Source organism: Cimex lectularius, unplaced genomic scaffold, assembly GCF_000648675.2.
Source record: "Cimex lectularius strain Harlan isolate CLEC.00 unplaced genomic scaffold, Clec_2.1 scaffold172, whole genome shotgun sequence".
Lineage (NCBI taxonomy): Eukaryota > Metazoa > Arthropoda > Insecta > Hemiptera > Cimicidae > Cimex > Cimex lectularius.
The window spans coordinates 1,020,776-1,040,628 of NW_019392796.1; the positions used below are offsets into that span (position 1 = coordinate 1,020,776).

Genomic DNA, 19,853 nt, shown 5'->3' on the forward strand with positions numbered 1-19,853 from the left:
CTTAGCTTGTGGTCTCTCTTTTTGTAACCGGCCTTTCCAAAGCTTTTAATGTTCACCCGAGAATAATTCGATGTGGAGTAGGTTGCTCACACGTCCTGAAACGCTTTCGCGGAAAATGAGTTCTAGAGAGATGATCCTTACTTTTATCTTATTTCCTTTCACAAAATAAAAGTAGAAATAATTGGAAAATAACACCATGCAGGTATTCAATAAATATGTATTTAAAATTCCTTAAGTACATCTTGCATTTAATGCTAATTCGTCAATAAACATAACAGCTATTACTGTTTTTAACAGTTCTTTTATTTAACAATGGATTATCTTGGTATAACAAAATTTGTGGTAGCGTTTGATTTAAGAATAATAAGTGATATTTTCAATATAAAGTTCCAGACAATAAAAAAATCGTCCACAAATAATGTAGGAACTTAAATCTGTATTTTTACAACCCCAGTGTACAATGATGACCTAACGATAGTAGAAAAGCACGGTGGAAGGTAATCTAGATTTATAGTTAGTAATTTTAATATTCTGAATCTACGTTAATAATTATTACCTTGTATATATTTTATAAGATAGCATAAATAAAATTCTAATTAAATGCAAAATTCACATACATATTAAAAAATTGTTTTTATCGGATTGGATTTTTTAAATATAAAAAATGTTTCTTGCATGTCAAAAATTAATTATTACTAAACGATAGATGTCTTAAATAGGAACTTATATGTGTAATATAGTTGTTTTTCTTTTTTGCTTACAATTTATGTGTATATAGGTTAAAATAAAAATATTAATTTTTGCATTGAACATATTTGAAATAAGTATACAACATTAATAATTTAGGTTTGATCATTGGGGGTTAGAATTTAAAAAAAATTCTTTCTCCGTTAAAATACATATAAGTTCTATAACCTTTAAACTATCGTACCTATTTGATAGTATCACCTAGTAGTCCTAATAAATAAATAAATAAATTACAATATTTTTAAAATTATTATTGGCTCTAATCATATTTAGAATAGAAAAATAATGTAAAATTTAATTGAAATAACAAACTTAGCAATAATTAATTAGCTTTTTCATTGGTTGATTCAAGGAAGTCTTCACGTCAAATTTACGTCTATCAGCTGTTATACATTCGAACTATACCAATTGTCGACGATAGTTACATTGCTATAATGCTTTAAAAGAAAGCATTATGCGCCTAATGAACATGAGAGTTTTAAATTCGTAAGAATAAATACGTACTAAATATCATAACATAAGCAAAAATATATTTATTTATTTATTGTTTTACATATATGTTAATCTTTGGTATATTGATCTATACGCTTAATATCTATTTAATTTACGTAAGTTTTAAATTTGCTGTTGATTCTGATTTTGTTGATCAAGTTTGTTTTGTATAAGGAAGAAGTGATGTTTAATCTTTTTCTCTCTTCGTACTCGTATTCTTCAGGTCCTTCTATTTCCTCATCTTCATCCTTTTCTTCATCTTCTTCTTCTTCCTCCTCCTCTTCTTCCTCTTCTTCCTGTACGTGTTCTTCTGCTTGGGGGAGATAGGTGATCGTCGCGATCGTCGTCGTTTCTTGTCTGCTTTCCTCCGTGGTCGTGGGGTCTTCCGAGGTCGTCGGAATTACCGTCGTCGGGACGTCGGTCGTCACCTGTGTCGTTGATTCGTATTCGTCCTCGTAAAGGGCCGAGTTCACTTGCGCCACAGCCGGGCCGAGGACGTTATCCACGTAGTCGGCGAGGTCCTTGCACTTCTGGGGTGTATTGACGTCTTTGCTGGAGCCCCAGATAACCACGCCATCGCAGCCTTTCTCCTTCGGCGCTCCGATCGAATCAATCATATCTTCCTGAAACATGAACCTCGTGATTTTTCTCCCAACTTTATAATTCATAATAATTTTTAAAAAGATCACGGACCTGAGTGAGAAAACGTTTCGAGTCGTGGTATTTGTACCAGATGTACGGGTAAACAGGTGAGCCTTTGGCGACCCGCATCGACTCCCCTATACGACCTCTTATATATTTTCTTCTTGTTATCGTCCCCATGTCCCTTTCCTTCAAGTACAGCGACGGATAATAGCCAGTGGTCTCGTTAAAAAGCCATATCATCCTAAACCGCGACAACAATCGTTTGTTACATAAACATTTATATTTGCGTACTTATATAAAAATATGTACGTTTGGATTTATATAAACTCAAATCTGCACATGTATGTACATATATACACATCATGTATAGTAGAAATAGTGAAGATGGAGTGAGTATATAAACCGCTCAAAAATGAATAGGGATATTTGTAATTTATTCTTACTCTCTTAATTTTAAGATATATGATTGTTAGTTGGCTAAAACAAAATCTAAAATACAAACCAAAAAGAAACAATTGTTAATCCTCATTTTTAATAACGGATTTACTTAATAATAGTAAACACGAGGATTACTCATTTTGTAAACAAACACCTTTTCTCGCCTTTTCTCAATTTTAATCCAGTTGTGTTCTCTTTAACCATGTAAAAACATCATCTTGAACCAGAAGTTCGCAATATTATTGTGATAATAACCAATGACCATCGAGATCACCGGCAAGTAGATATCGAGAGGCATTTGGTGTTTCCCAGAGCATGGAGAGCCTGGGCATGCCCATAGGAGGCCTGGTAGTGGATCCCAGAGCAATACGACGCTAAGAGAGGATAGAAATATTATCATTGCTGCTGGACGAAACCCTTTCCATAGTGGCCGCCAGATCCTAAATGATGTAAAAGATGTTTTGGCAAGCCCTTTATGGGGTAAGTTGGCTTCACATCGTATTCTTCTTTGAGACGATCTTCAGCAACAACACGTCACCAGCAACTCAGGAGAATATGGTGCATTCCGTTCCTGAGAACCATCGTCAACAAGACAAAAGGATCTTTAGCGTCCGCACCTGGCCTTTTCGGCCTTATCGGACGTTTTGATTCTCAAGATGAGAGCTGACGCACCTCCACATACGATGGAATAGTGTTACCGTCGCAGCATTGGTGTAGAGGCGCCCCAGCCCCTAAGGGCCGAGACAACCTCGCTCTCCGCTTGTCCACACCGAATGGTTGGGCCCGCATTGTGCTCGGGTCGTATGCTGCACGCAAAAGGCTAACAGGCCGAAATACATCAGCCTGTCCTCCCGCGTACTCCCTAGATAGAGAAGGCCACTCTATCTCCCTGAGTATAGTGGCTCCCCTAGCGTAGAGACTTCCGGGAACGTCCCGGCAGCGGTTTAGTTTAAAGTTGAATTGCTAACCACACCCTAGATGAGCACCGCCTACGGTAAAGTCTCTTATCGAGCTCAGCCTACACCTGCCATGCGCATTCGAGGGACGCCATAGGCTCAGCCTAGGTGGTCCATCCTTCGCTTCCCCAAGGGTACCACGCCGGTCATACGCACAACAATGCAAAGCATACTCGAGTCAGAGACACCGATTCACTACCCGTTTCCGTTCGCTTACTCACGCATTCGAGGGACTATTCAGCATGATCATCGCGTCCTCAACGCTTACACGCTGTCGTCCGGTTGCAACGTCTCCCGTGAGGTCGGGGGGTAATTACGCTGGCCATACGTAAGCTTCACGAAGGTCACAGATAGAAGACAGCCTCTGTCTAAGTTCCCGCCAGGGGCGTCACCACGAAACCTTTCCCAATGTAACTTTGGGCTGGTTTTGAAACATTCAAGTTACCCCGTGGTACAGACGGCCATACACCTGCCCCCGTCTATGCAGACAGGATCTAGTGCACCGGCCCTCCTAGTGCGACTCTGCTAAGGCTGTGACCCTAGGCCGACACGAGTACAGCTTGTGCTTTAGAGATGTTGCCACGCCCTCTGGGCTGAACATTTATTTTGTAGCCGGATACCCTCCTTGCAGCCAAGGGTTGGGAGGGGTCACAGGATTGAATGAAGGAACTCGGATTGAGAAAAAGGGTCGTGGATGAGAACACGAGGTGAGCTGTTTCGGGGTCTCGAGTCTCAAACCACAATATACCACCCGTCGTCGCCGTAGTTCCACGGGTGGTATAGTGGGGTTTTGAAACTCGAGACCCCGAAACGGCTCACCTCGTGTTCTCATTCATGGCCCTTTTTCTCAATCCGAGTTCCTTCATTCTATCCATGAGAAAATGGTGCAGAGAGCGCCTAGAAGTGATCATAAATTAGAATACTGTTATATTGACTGAGTCGCGTTTCTGTCTGTACAGTGATAGCAGCCGCCGAAGTGTCTACCGAGAACAGTGAATGCGTACAATGCCCCAGTTCGTGCTCCCTTCAGTGCAGTTATTGAGGAGGCGGTGTAGTGGTCTGAGCTGGGATTTACACTAGAGGACGAACTGGGCTCGATATTGTTGAAGGCAACCTCAACGTGTCAGTTAAGTCTAAGAAATGATCCATAAATACATCCCTCTTACCAGGGGATCCATCCCCCCCCCCGTTTGGCGGGGATGTACGATTTCTTGATGACAATGGCAGACTTCATAGAGTTGTTCATCAATTAAAGAACAGCCTGAGAATTTCCCATCTGCCCCTTCTTCCATTGTCTTCAGACCTCAATCCCATTGAGCACATGTAGGATGCGTTGCAGAGAAGATTTTTTGATCACCATCCGCAGTCGGTTGGCCTGCAACAACTGAATGCAGGGTTGCAGCATCTATGGAGTGAAATTCCTTATGGAATTGGTGCCAACTTTATTGAGAGTATGCCTAACAGGTGAACAGAGAGTATTATACACAATTGTTAAAATAAAATATTGTGACCAATAAACAAAATTATGGAATTGCCTGTGAATTAAAACCTTTCATTTGGTTATTTTTCAAAATCCCTTAATTAAATTTTCCTTCCGTCAAAAACAATCATTTCTAACAAATTTTAATGCAATTTATAATAAAAATAAAATAAAAATGCTAGAGCAAAGTAAATACTACAAAATTGGCAATATCCTTATTCATAAGCAGTTTAGAATCTGTGTGTAGAACCATCATTTACAAAAAGTCAACATGTACAGAGTTGTGTGTATCACTTTTCGCAGTCCATTGGCAATTCCAGCTTTCGTAATTTAGAATAAATTACCACAGACCTCGAGAATCACTCACCTTGGGCGTTGGCAGTCCGGGGTCAGACTGCGGTCTTATTCGTCCAGTCACCTACATTGGGCTCGGAGTGCTGTCAACAACTAGGTCAATTCAGAACCCAACGCATGCAGTTCCTAGATTCAAACCCATTCACACTCTCACTCATTCTTAAATACAATTTTTCTTATTTACGTACCATTAACTCACTTAGGGTGGCGATATTCCTCTATCAACCTTTACACTATTATATCCCAACTGTGGGTTGTTGGGGTACTCAATATTCCGTCATCAGCGCTCTTATACATTCACGCTGTTAAATACATTCACCCCAACACACGCTAGGTACCCAAAAATATCAGTTCTATATATAACAACCCCGTTTTTCCAAAAATAAGAACAGGGGACCCACATACTCTCTGATCGGGTTAACCACGATTCTCATATCGAGAGGCATTCCTACACGCTCTCTATATAGAGCCAAGGAGTCGCACCTTCCAATTAGGCGAGACACTTCGAGAAGCCTTTCTCTACACGCCGGACACATACACGGGCTTTGGCTCAAAAGTAAGAATCCGTGTATCAACCTTGCATGGCCTAACCTTAATCAGATGATGACCCCTCTTCTACGAGTAAGATTCTCCACGGGTCCCTATAGTGCTACATGAGAGCTTTTCCGCCCCCTCCTTCCGAAAAATATGTAAAATATATTAGTTTTAATAATAATAAAAATATAGATAAAAGTAAAGTCTGTCATACAGGTTAACGTTCAAAATTTGGGCTATACATCTTTACAATACTTTTCAAAATTTCAGCTGTATTGATTCGATGACGTAAGTAAAACAGACATTGTGCAGTGACCATCCAGTGATTCAATAATTGAACAAGTGAATATTTGTTAGCCTGCGCCTGAACAACCACCAAGTATTGTATAAATCATCAGCAATACAGCCATTTCAATGTACTGAGAAGAAAAGTCCCCAAAAGCCTAACAAAGGAACTGAGTTATTTCTTTCTAATTCGCATTATCCCTGAAGTTTTACATCAATTTTATATTATTGCGGATTTCTTTCACCTCCAGATCAATTCAGTTTATACTGGCACTTAGTATCATATATTAAAGACCAAATTAAAAACAATTTAGTAAAAATATCAAATTTTGTACATAATTTGAACAAACATTTGTTCTTATCATCATCGGTTCGGAATTAATCACAGTTGATATAGGAAAATTTTTCTTATTTAATAGAAAATTACTGATATCAGTTGGGAGTTTCTTGTCGTAAACGATTCTATTGGATTGTCATTTTGTACATAATCTTGTTGGTTGGACGCTTTTACAATGGTTTTTGTCACATGTTTTGACGGTGAAAACAGGGCCATTAATTAATGATACCCTCCCTAAAGATAAAGAGGGCAGTGTGGCCTGTTCAGTTCATCCGTCCTGCTGATTGTCACGGCGGTGGGTTTGACGGTCTAACTAGCACACCGGAAGCTTTGTGACCTCGGCCGCTGGTCGGGATGAATCGAAAAAAGTGCTTTACCCGTCGTTGTCTTGTTGAACCTGTGCCGCACAAGTTTCTTTGTAGTTGTGAGGCGAGTAGTTGAAGCAGAACGGGTAACCGTAGTAGCCCCATTTGGCCTTCGGGTACATTTGCTTCGCGAACTTGAGCGACTGGAGGAGGAACATCTTGGCAGCGAGTTCGAATCTGTAGATGGCCTTTTGAACAAAACAACGTAATAAAAGATACTGTATAATTTATAGGGTTGCTGGTTTTTACCTCTTTTTCGACAAGACTCGGAAACCAAAACGGATGCCGTCTTTTTTCAATAGCCTTGGAGTATACACGGTACACGTTCAAACTGCCCCAATTCTGGTGCCATATCGCTCTCCAATGTTCGAAATCTATAACTCCTAGACCTGTTCAGACAAAAATTTTAATTTAATATAAAAAATAATTGTATATGCTAGAAATTTGATAGTGTTCAGAGGGAATGGTCGCTTCATCATGATAGGTTGTGTGAAATAACACTACAATTACAGTAGACTTTCGTTATCTGGGGGATATGTACCAAGCATACTGCGGATAATAGGAAGCACTTCTAATTTAAGACTTTGAAGCATTTTCTTCTATCTGCCAATCAGATACTTTCCGTATCGCCTATGCCTATCGTCAATGCTTACGTTGGACTTATGACCCATATTTCAGGTGTTTTCAATAAGAAAAATACAATGTACGGTAACTACATAAAGATTACTCCACACAAGAAAACAATATGTACATGCATACATCAGTTGGGCGCAATGCACGACAAGAAATGAGAAAAAAAATATTACGGGCCTAAATAGTTAAATTGTTATTGACCGCGGATAATTAAACCCTACCGCAATTAAAACTTGTGCTTCATTTTTTAATATTAAAGCCAAGTCAGAAAGTACCGATGAAGTAAAGCCATCAAACTGGCTGGATGTTTGTGTATACGTAAAACAGATGAGACCCTAATTTCTGGATGAAGAGGTCCTCGGTTCAATGGAACTATAGCTCGGGACAGAGGTATGCTAAAAAGTTCATCAAAGGACCATCACAAAAACTTTTGACCCAAGGACTAAAACGAGAGTAGGAATGTAGACAGTCTAGTGATGGAGCTTCGCATCAAAAGAGTTATCTCACTTTACTGAGCGAATGATGAGCTGCTCAGGAAAAAAAGTGTTCTGTTAATTTACCTCTTCAGGACGCTGGAGTCGCCTTTATGCTCGTTCAAGTTTCAACCCTTCACGATCCCACATTCTACCATTGACTATTATTCTAACTATTATTATATCCAGTTATATCAAGTCAGAAATAAGAAAAATATTTACAAATGAGCTCTACGAGTTTAAAAAATGTGTTATGCTTAATAAAAATATTTATTTCCATTAAATATGCACTTTTGTTTGTTTGTATATTTAGATTTTTGTTTGACTCTCTTGTTCACAAGAAAAAGGTAATAAGTTGACAGGGTTGTTAATTATAATGTGAACGAAACGACGAACTGTTCAACCTTCTTTGTTTAATTCTTCGTATTTTTTAAATGAATTATTTATGAAATTTATTATTGGCCCTGGCGCTGGCACACCGGAATTTGAAAAACCCGCCAAATTTCACGCACGGAAATATGGGTAAGATAAATTTGGGGCTTGCGAACGCCATGAAAAACAGCTCTTTCATTTCCCTGAGTGAGCGCTTTTTCCAATCTCTACTGGACACTGCCGACTCTGGAGTCATTTGCATAAACTCGAACCAGGAGAAACAAACTTTCAGACCAGGAATTAGAAGAAACAGTGGAACATGTCCTTGATTTTGCTAAGGTCCGTGCATGCTGAGATTCCTACTCCTGGAAGAGGATAAACCTAGGTCTGAAGGATAACAGCACTTAACAATACTTTATGACCTGTTGAAAGCCTTGCTGAACTAACTTTCACGAAGAATGGATGTGTTCATCTTTGAAGTAGGCGGTAATGTGGAATTTAGTCAAACGATTAGCAAAACAGTCAAAGTTCAATATTGGTGCGGTATGCTATGTTGTAAAAAGGCCGATTCCTTTTAACCTTTAAACAATTTAATTAAATATTTATTATTGCATCTAGATTGGCCCCTTTCACAGAGCATAAACACGAATATCACTACCGTCTCATACAAATTTCCGTCTGACTCCCATATAAACGATTTTTTTTAAATTCTTAAGAATGACGTAATGTTTTGGATCAGCCATCTGATTTTATTTTCTACCTTTTCAACTGAAGACGTTTCAGACGTTACAAAACTGTTCTTGGGATGAAGATTATCCGGTACATTTCCGGCTTAGGTAAACCACAAAAACGTTCTCTAAGTGGCATAACTTTACAAGGTCACGGGTTTCACATAGCTTGGAATTCGAACTTATTTCTAATCCAGCACTACCTACGTCTTTGCTCTTCCGGACTGTCACTTATACCGTTCCGTGAAATTTTTTCGAGGGCACAGTTTGAAGATAGACGAGTATTTGAGTGACATTCTTCGCTTCTGAAGTTCTACGTAAGATAGACTGATTAACTGGCTCATCAGATTCAGGCGATAGTTGTAACAAATAATTATATTGCAAGGAAAAACAGCAGGTTTAAAATTTTTGAAAAAGATAGTGTCACGAGCGTGATTCGAACCCACGACCTTAGATTCCAATACGCCGCTGCTCTAACGAGCTATCGTGACTTCGATCCATTCGGACACCAACCCCTCATCTCAACCTACAACCTTTCGAATTTTCCCTCTTTTTGGCCATTTTTCAATCGAATCCCGCTCGTGACACTATATTAATTTCAACTAAAACCTTACATAAAAAGATTAATTAATTGAAAGAAGTAATTTGGTCAATAGACCACTAAATATAATGGATTTTAAATAAATATTGAGCAAAATCAAAGATCCTAATAATTTTTTCAATAATTTAATTTATTTTATTTATTGCTATCTGTACAAAATATACATTGAGTAAATATATTAAATTAACTAGTTTCGTGGTCCGCTTGACCAATTAATATCTTACAGTTAATTAAGGTTTTCAGTTGAGATAAAAAAGTCAATGGCACGAGCGGGATTCGAACCCACGATCTTCGGCTTGATACGCCGCTGATCTACCACTTGAGCAATCGTGACCTCGATCCACTCGGACACCAACCTCCCATCTCAACCACACCTTTTGAATTTTCCCTCCTTTTTGCCATTTTTCAAATGTCGTGTAATCAATTTGATTCTCGGCGACAATGAAATGACCACGGAGAGCTTTAGTGAAGTATACTTCATTTAAACTTATTAAATGCACTAGTTTCGTGGTCCGCTTGACCAATTAATAACATTCAATTAATTAAGGTTTTACGTTGAGATAAAAAGTCAATGGCACGAGCGGGATTCGAACCCACGATCTTCGGCTTGATACGCCGCTGCTCTACCACTTGAGCTATCGTGACCTCGATCCACTCGGACACCAAACTCTCATCTCAACCACACCTTTTGAATTTTCCCTCCTTTTTGCCATTTTTCATCTCCACTGAAAACCTTAATTGATTGAATAAATAGTTTAGTTTTATACAAAGCTGACAGACCTGTCAGGCCAGGAGGCAATGGGGGGAGAAACTAACAAGTGCTGGAACTCTCTTTTATTTAATTGGGTGGGCTAGATAGGAGGTCACGAGGCCATCGTCTTTTTCAACTGCGCGGAGGATTGTAAGGGTGAGACGTTGAGGAAAGATCTAGGGCTAGTGGGTTAGGGATAGGTTAGAGTGGAAATATTGTGGAAGCATGTTCGGATAAGATCTTTCACGAAAGAGATTTTAAGATCTTTATGGATCATTGGTGACAGAAGGGAGCATTGAGGATACAGCGGAGGACTTTAGATTGAAAAGAATGAATTCGTGTGATATTGGATGATTGGCCGAGCACCACAGTTCGACTCCGTAGGTCCAAATAGGACTGATGAATGTTTTGTAAGAGGTTAGTTTGTTATGCATGCTTAGTTTGATTTTGGACCCAATAGGTGCCTGATTACACCATATCTTTCGTTTAGTTCCTGACGTTTTAATCTTCTATGTAGGTTCCATGTAAGTCTGCTATCTAAATAAAGCCCAAGGTAGCGGACTTAGTACTAACTTGTTGTTAATGTACAGTTGTGGGCAGGTTTGATGTTTGAGCGTAAACGTAATTTGTTGTCTTTTTTGTTCGCTTAACCTGATCTGATGTAGACTGCACCAGTCGGTAATGAGGTATACATGTTGTTGGATTCTGTTGCTGGGATAGGATTGGAGTGTGCTGAAAAGATTGCTTTGTCGTCCGCTGAGGTATTTGGATGTGTGGGTATGTCGCAGTGTAGATGGTGTAGAAGATTGGGCTTAGGATACTTCCTTGTGTAACGCCAGCTTTGATTAGTGTGATGGGTGACAAATCAGCGCCGATTCTCACTTTAAAACATCGATCCGGGAGGAAGGATTTTAAATTAAATTAATTTAATTTAAACTTTAAACAAATTTTTACTACATGATTTAAAATTGTGGTGTCTAGCGACGGTTATCAGATGGTTATGTTAGTTTTTCAGGGAAGACCAAGTGGTTGAGTGATTTTTTCCCCTGACACGTGGCGAAATCAAATAGAATAGATAATTGTAAGTGACACCCGGCGTAAATCCTGGGGACCGGTGTACCCAATTAGGTGAAAGTGTGAATCTAAAGGGTCAATACTATTGATTCTCGCTGGACTTTTGTGTCGTCCGAGAAGAGAAAGCACTGAGGGCTCGCGTGCGAACACGATTCCCGGTGCGCCCAATGAAATCAAATTATTTTAATAACTGTACTTGTTTTCTTTCGTGACACTGGGAGACTTATCTCTGGAGGATCAGGTCCCCTGCTTATCTGATGATGAGAAAACGAAGGGTGCCATTTGTCATTAGAGTTTCTGAAGAAAATCTTTTCACGTAAATCCGGCCTGTTCTGACCCGGCAATAAACCTCATTTTTCACAACCCTTTTTCTCGATTCTGAAAATTTATCAGATCCCTTAAACCAATAAATCTTAAACCATTTAAATCGGTTTTTAAATGTTATTAATATTTAATGATTAAAAATACATCTGGGAACAATTACAGAAAGATTATACACTTTTTTTTTGGGGGGGGGGTGATATAATTATAGTAAACAGTTGTATGAAGTATGTTAAAAAACAAATGTGTGGTGTTTGGTGACCGTTAGCCAATGATTATTTGGAGAAAGTGGTGTGACGTAGGTTTTATAAACACATTTTCTTTATCATGCCAACGTTTCGATGTTTATTGAGATCATCTTCAGGGCGTGAGATTTATAAACATTGTTTGAATTTTGCAAATACATGTAGGATGTGGAAAAAATATGAATTTATACAATGCTACAAAATTTTAGATTAAAAAAATGAATTTATACAATGCTAGAAAATTTTAGATTTAAAAAATCTAATTTTAATCTAAAATTGTCTAGTATTGTAAAAATTCATTTTTTTAATCTAAAATTTTCTAAAAACCTACGTCACACCAGACCGCACCTCACGTTTCCCAAATGATTAAAACATAAAGTTCAAAAATAGCATAATTACTCTTGAATTAATTAAGTCAATACATTCAGAGGAATTAACGGATTATTAATTTATGATAATTAAAATTGACATACCAGGTTTCCACAAACGTCCTTGTTGTACGTAAGCTTATTAAATCCTTAGTTAACTATTTATATCTAATTGAATCACTTGTTTATATAATGTAAATTATTGTTTACACTGGCTAATTCTTTATTCAACTATGTACTCGAACTGTCTTTGATATGAGATTGGTAGAAATATGAATGTAGGACACTAAATTAGTTAGATCTGACATACATTGGCTTGTATGATACCTTATGTTTATATCTGCATAATAGTTTGATAGACCATAGATTATGCTATTTGCCTTTTTTCGGCCAATGATATCTATTTTCAAATGATAGGAAACTAAAACGATGTGAAATTAAAATGATTTTTTGTGTGACTTTTCATGAAATTTTTTTATCGTACATCGGCACATGCCAGTAAAAATCAAATTTCAAAATCAGAGGTTTGCCAACTAAAATATATTTTAATTATTCCAGAAGTAAGCCTTGGACCATGAAAAAACTCAATGTTTTCACAATGTAAGTATGTACTTTTAATAAAACAAATCATCCCTCTCCATACATACAATCCTAAAATCGCCCTGATTTATTGTCTAGCCAATTGAACAATTTTTAAGAGTAATATTGCGATGGTACAAAAGAAAGTGATATTTTTTCCACCGTAACCACCTAAAAAATGTAAGTATGCCTATGTTATTTTTTTACATAAAACCTATTTTTTCAAAACGGATTTTTACCAACCGTACAGCAACAAAAATTAAACGTTAAATTTTTTATAATTTAAGTATAAATAGCGTAGGATTTAAGATTTGATTTGTCGTAGGTCTATTTCTAACAATATTAAATTGACAAGAAAAGAACACAGAAGGTGCAACGTTGATTCGAATACAGAGAAAGAAATGCAGGAGGCAGGGGGAAAAGAAAGAGAATAAAAGAAGGAAAGAGAGAGAGAGTGAGGGAGAGGGAGAGAGAGTGAGAGATATGATATTAAAATATGATATTACGTTTTATTTTTCATGCAGAATTAGGCCTCTTGAATATAATAATAAAACCTTTCTACACTACAAAAACCCAAAAAACCTTTAAGCCATGTAGAGCGAAATCATCTAATCATAATAATGAAATACAAATACCATCAAACAAACTATAAAACAACATAAAATTACTGTAAACCGAAATATTATTTAAATGTGTGGTGATGGCAACATGAGACACAAGAATGGCACAATTACGCAGGAAGCAAACACTTTGAGAAAATAGAAATACTTTGATTGAATATAAAAAATATTTTTTTACATTGTATAAATTCACTTTTTTCCACATCCTACATGTATTTGTTAAATTCAAACAGTGTTTGTCAATCCCTGGCCCCTAAGATGAGCTCAATAAAGGTCGAAACGTTGGCACGATAAAGAAAATGTTTCTCTAAAACCTACGTCACACCAGACCGCATCTCACAATCTCCGAATAATCATATTATTTAAAAGTGGCATCGATTAGATTTTATTTAGAGACAGAGATAGATTAATAAATAGATGGATAGATAGAAGGTAGGTAAATCGATATTCGAAAGAGAAAGAGTGAGCGGAGAGAGAGAGAGAGAGAGAGAGTGTGAGAGAGAAAGAGTGAGAAAGAGAGAGAGAGTATGAGAGAGAAAGAGTGAGAAAGAGAGAGAGAGAGAGAGAGAGAAAGAGAGAGACGTTCAGACGTATTAATTTTGTCTGTTTACCAAGGAATGTCGCTGTTATATGTTCGTGCACAACATACATTTTTTTTTATAAAAGTGTATATTAAATTACACATAAAAGAAACCAAAATTCATTAATTTTTAAATTAATAGAACTTTAATGTTTTATAAGAACATGTTAATTGCCTGTAAAAACAAAACAAAAAAAGTGTTTTTATGGTCGTTTCATTCGGAATGTGAACCTTAACTTTGAAATAGGGGACCGCGGTAGCCGAGTGGTTAGCATGAGAGACTCTCAACTTTGAAATACAATAATTAATTAAGGTCAATTTAGTCGAGATAAAAAAGTCAATGGCAAGAGCGGGATTCGAACCCACGTCGATTCAAATGTCGTGTAATCAATTTGATTCTCGGCAACAAATGAAATGGCCACGGAGAGCTTTAGTGAAGTATACTTCATTTAAACTTATTAAATTCACAAGTTTCGTGGTCCGCTTGACCAATTAATAACATTCAATTAATTAAGGTTTTACGATGAGATAAAAAGTCAATGGCACGAGCGGGATTCGAACCCACGATCTTCGGCTTGATACGCCGCTGTTCTACCACTTGAGCTATCGTGACCTCGATCCACTCAGACACCAACTTCCCATCTCAACCGCACCTTTTGAATTTTCCCTCCTTTTTGCCATTGACTTTTTTATCTCGACTAAAAACCTTAATTAATTATAATATATTAATTGGTCAAGCGGACCACGAAATTAGTGAATTTGAAATACAATGTTTAAACTTTATTTAATATAAATTCAACGGATCAATTTTGAATTTTGAAGTCATATTCGATGTTTAAAAATAGAAATTCGACTAATTTATACATTACCTTCAAAGTTTCGAGGAATCAGCTTTTCGAGGTGTGATTTTAAAATCGAAAGGTGCTGAGAGAGTGAGCCTTCCTGAGGGACGCCTCCGTTCCTCGGCACGTTACCGTTCGAAGGTGCTTCCAGGAGGGCCGGATACTCTCCCGGATCGTAGAGAATCGATATGACATCGCCTCTGAATTCGTCTTTTACGTTTTGCTTGATGCCCCAGGACGAGACGGACGAGAAGTTGAACCCGTGCGTGTGGCACTGGAAGGTCGGCACGTTCCAGTAGACAGTGAACGTCGGCCGATTTACGACCAACTTGTCGTCATTGTTTACCGATATAAAGCTGGAAAAAAAAATAAAATGAAATTGCAATTAAGGAACCTGCTGTCGGTGAACCTTTTGGTCTTGGTTTCCCTAGTTTCTGTCAGAAGTATTTTGGGTTTTCACAGGTGGGTTTGTGAAGATGTCGAGAAACCGAAACCCGTCTGATAAACCAAAACAGGGAAGACTAAAGCAATCGTAAAAAAGGAAATAAAATAACGTGAAATTTTATAATTACCAGTAGATTATGTACAAAATCAAATTATATAATTTGAGGAAAATATTTGTTTGCCTTTTATACTCCGAGGATATCCTGTTATTAAGCATATTATGTTATAACAAAGGAAGACTAATTTTGTTTTGCATTACTGGCCAAATTTAATGAGGCATGTGGTAATATTATTTAACAAAAAATCAAAGAGTACAGCCAAAGAAAAAGTAAATTCTAAAAAATCATAGATTGAATAAACTTTATGTTAAGATATTGGGTTGTCCGGAAAATAATGCAGGATTTTAAGTTTTCATTAAAAAAAATCTATATAAAATATTCTGTTTACGTTTACAGGATTACTCATTNTTTTGATTAAAGAACATTGCTTTAAAGTAACTAGTTTCTTTTTTTTTGTTTAATACCAAAATCCTGCATTATTTTCCGGACAACCCAATAATTTTTCATGAAAAAAAAATGAGTTTGCGGATTAGCCCTCTGACGCTGCAATAAAAAGTAGGACCAAAAGGAAATGGCAGCGACATTAGATTCATGAAAATTCATGGATGAATCGTCTTTAAAAATTAAATTAAAAAAAGTTGAGCAAATCACCTCATGGTCAAGTCAACTAATTACTTTAAACTTATATTATCTACTTATCTAGAAGATAAGACGTTATAATAAAATATTAAACTTGAAATTACAAAGAAGTCGTAAACTTTCATGTTTAACAATAATTGTTTTATAATCTGGTTTATTCGATATCGAGTTATTTCTTTATATAAACATTACTGACGAATTCAATACCCAATTACTTCATGGTCAAGTCAACTAATTACTTTAAACTTATAAAAGATCTAGTGGAGTCAGAGACACCATAAATCCACTTGTTAAGGCGTTATAATAAAATATTAAAGTTGCAATTACAAGGAAGTCATAAACTTTCATGTTTAACTAGAATTATTGTATAATCTGGTTTATTCGATAACGAGTTATTTTTTTATATAATTGTAAATGATGATATCATGAAATGTCCCTTTATTGATCCTATGTCAAAAGTAATTATTAGTATTAATCTTAAGAAATTATTATCAAAAATAATTATTCTGATGATTTGTGTTTTTTGATGAATTTTTGATCCATAAATTAACCTGAAACGAATAATTTGAAAATTTTCCTTTACCTTTATTTTCCTAAAATTCCTATTTATTTTCCTTTTAAAATTTTCCTTTATAATGCTCGAGTTATTTATTTTTATTTAAACCATTAAAAATTCTAAAATAAATCAGCTGTCAGAACTTAAGACTATTTGTAACAGTTTGTGCTCGACTTACCTCACACAGAACAATAAAATTATGTAAGCAAACGCCAAAACCAGCTTCATTTCTTCCCCCATGGTTCGGGATCGGCGAAATTTTTCACTTTAATTTTTCTTAAAGAACAAATTACCACGGTTGCACCAAGAACGGGGCGACTAAGTCGAACCGGCACGCGATACACAACTAATACGATATTTCGTGTTCAAAAGTTTTCACCTAGTTTTATAACCGATGTTCAATTCTATAAATATTATCTTATATTTTTTCTCTAGAGACATAAATTGTCAGGGGATTTTTTTATTTTGCATAACGTTATCGATTAACGGTTGTTTTTATGTCTTATTTTTTTTATCTGTCTGCGAGTATGTGAACCAGTTAACGATTCTTTTTCTTACTTTTGTACTCGGTCTAGCTGTATGATTTTACGGAAAGTTTTAGGATTGCTTCATGTTTTCATAAAATCAAAGATGAAATCATTTATGTACTTTTAAAGAAATAGGAAGAAAACTAATATTATACAGGGTGTCCTTTTTAGATGACCCGGCTGAATTTCTTTTGAAATCAATGATGATATAAAAAAAGACGTTTTTAATATTTTTTAGTCCAGTTTCAAATTTTTTTGAGAAAAATTATACAGGGTAACTCAGTTCAACGTCAAAATTTCATATAAGACATTCTGGCACATTATTTTAAGCAATTTTTTAGGCTGAAAACAATGGTGCAATTGGATTTTAAATTAGTCAAAAAATGACAACCTTTGACAAAAAAGCGTTTCATTTGGTTTGTTGGGTTTGCTATTCATTAGTCTCATTTCATGACCGAACTGCCTGCCTTGCGTAAAGATACAAAGATTTGCTATTTTTATCCACTCTTCACCAGTGCTCAGAGCTAGAGTCAGGGGAGATGGACTGACAGCCATTTTCTATTCTTTGCTGCAGTTATTCACTCAGGAGGTCACCAAGAGGTCCTATCCATCTATCCTGGAAGTGACGATTCAAATAACGTCCCATTTAGAAAAAATTGTACGCGGAACTTCCATACAGCTGGAGAATCTTTGTCGTTATTGCAGAGCAACGTCATCTAATAGTGTTGGTAAAACCACCCTCAAAATATTGAGGAACTGGAGGAACACCATTTAACTTATTTTCGTAGAAATAAGGCGCAATTAATTTATTGCTTAGAAGACCTCACCAAACGTTAATACTGTGAACTACCTGATGATGACGGAGAACGAAATACTCGGATTATCCTCTCCCCTGGTTCGAAAATTCCAACGGTTTAGTATGCCACTAGATATGTGGAAGAACGTTTTTTTCAGCCTCAAAAATCGACATTTGTCCAAGGATCGTTAGACGCCAGTCATAAACAGAGTCTCGAAGTCATTGGACAAGATGAAGCTTAAAACTGTAAGTCCGGAGTACATCTCTAATTTATGTTTTGAAAAACCTAAAACCCTTCCAACAATTCGGAGGGAGAATTTTGGATTTTTGCGGACATACAATAAAATATTCAGCTCCTCGTCGAAATTACGCTGCCGGTTTCTTGGTGATCGAATAGCAGCTCCGTATATCCTCATATTGCGAGCAACACATATAAACGTTTTGTGGTTTTCTGTGGGGCTCTCGGGAAATTTCTGGGAGTACAACTCGACTGCACGACGCGCAGTACCCCACTACCAATAAAGCAGTCGTACGTATCAACTCGTTGTTGATCAGAAAAATGTGTTCTTCGGTTCATTTTGAATGGAATACTGAGTGAAACGAATAGGTATTACTGGAAAATCTATTTACTTCCTTGAATTAAGTTTTGCTCCCATAATGATAGTGTGACAAACAATGACAGAATTTAAACAATAAAGGCAATTAATATGTACTTTAGTGAAGAGGAAAATTATTGAAATTAACAACGAAACAAACGAAATGCGTTTTTTCAAACTTTTTGCCATAGCATTGTCATTTTCTGACCAATGAAATATCCGATTGTTCAACGTAAAACTTCATTTAAAATTATGTGTCAGGATGTATAGGTCGTATTTGAAATTTTGAAGTTGAACTGGGCTTGAGGTGCCCTGTATAATTTTCCTCCGAAGAAAGGTAATAATGTGAAACTAAACTGAAGAATAATAAACACGTATTTTGTGTTAATTTGATATCATCATTGGCTCAAGAGAAATTCAGCCGGGCCATCGTAAAATGACTTCCAGTACAATATGATAAATAAGGACTCAATGTTATCTTGGAATACAAGGTTGTAAGAAATCACGTCAATTCGAGCATTTTACGATAAAAATGATTTTAAACCATAAGTGGTATCGTGGTAGCCAAGTGCGTCAGGCTATAGGCCCTGAGGTTGTGGGTTCTATTTCTACCGTCGACCCCGGAATTTCTGATCCGTTACCCCCCAGCCAAATATCGTTTATCCATATGTTTGACCACATATCAAACTTTCAGATGATTAAGGATATGTTCACACGGAGCAGTTGTTGAATCGACAAATACAAGTTTTTGACAGCCGCAAAAATTGTTGAAATTATTAATATTTATTCCCGAGCGTTAGATGAAGACGGCACAAGTCGCTCGAACCTCCTCCTCAGTTTCATCATATTTTTGGTTGGTTGCCAATTGGCAGCATCATCGAACGGATAGTAAATCCGCTCGTTTACATAAATCTCTTAAGACTCCGGATCAATTCCATAATATTAGATCTTTTGGGGTTTTGAACTACCTGCCACTACTTTCATCTACCTACCTATGAAGAATATCTCATGTATCAGGCTGAAGGGCTTTCTTCGACGGATTGTATGAGGGGTCTTATTATTTGTAATTTCTTTTCCTGCGGAAATTCATGTAGTGAAATGTTTGCGAATGGTACGGTCAAAAGCTTCTCATATCGCCGCATGGTATAAACGGAGGAGGTAGAGAGTACTTGGTGGTGTCGATACACCCTATATATATACAGGGTGAATTGCTACTCGTGCTACAAACTTCTCCAGTAGATTCTTCACCCTAAAATGAACAAAAAAGTTCATATTGTCCATGGTCCGATTCTCAACCATTTCAGAGTAATTTCGCTTTTTATCGATTTTGAAAGATATCACGTCCTGGCGTCGGAAAATCGTGATATCTTTTAATCTAAACATTTCTCTGAAAATCTAATAGCACCGTTGAAATTC

General features: G+C 36.8%; 1 protein-coding gene across 1 annotated transcript in view; it reads right to left on the reverse strand.

Moving 5' to 3' along the window:
• Positions 1-202: 202 nt before the first annotated feature.
• LOC106665115 (hyaluronidase-like) overlaps positions 203-19,853 on the reverse strand; it is a 33,606-nt gene continuing 13,955 nt past the window's right edge. Inside the window, exons 3-7 of the mRNA XM_014391326.2 lie at positions 14,848-15,176; positions 6,883-7,022; positions 6,646-6,821; positions 1,933-2,125; positions 203-1,862 (exon numbers count right to left, since the gene is read on the reverse strand). Of these exons, the coding sequence (XP_014246812.1) occupies positions 1,347-1,862; positions 1,933-2,125; positions 6,646-6,821; positions 6,883-7,022; positions 14,848-15,176 (1,354 nt within the window). The 3' untranslated portion in view covers positions 203-1,346. The remainder of the gene's footprint in view (positions 1,863-1,932; positions 2,126-6,645; positions 6,822-6,882; positions 7,023-14,847; positions 15,177-19,853) is intronic.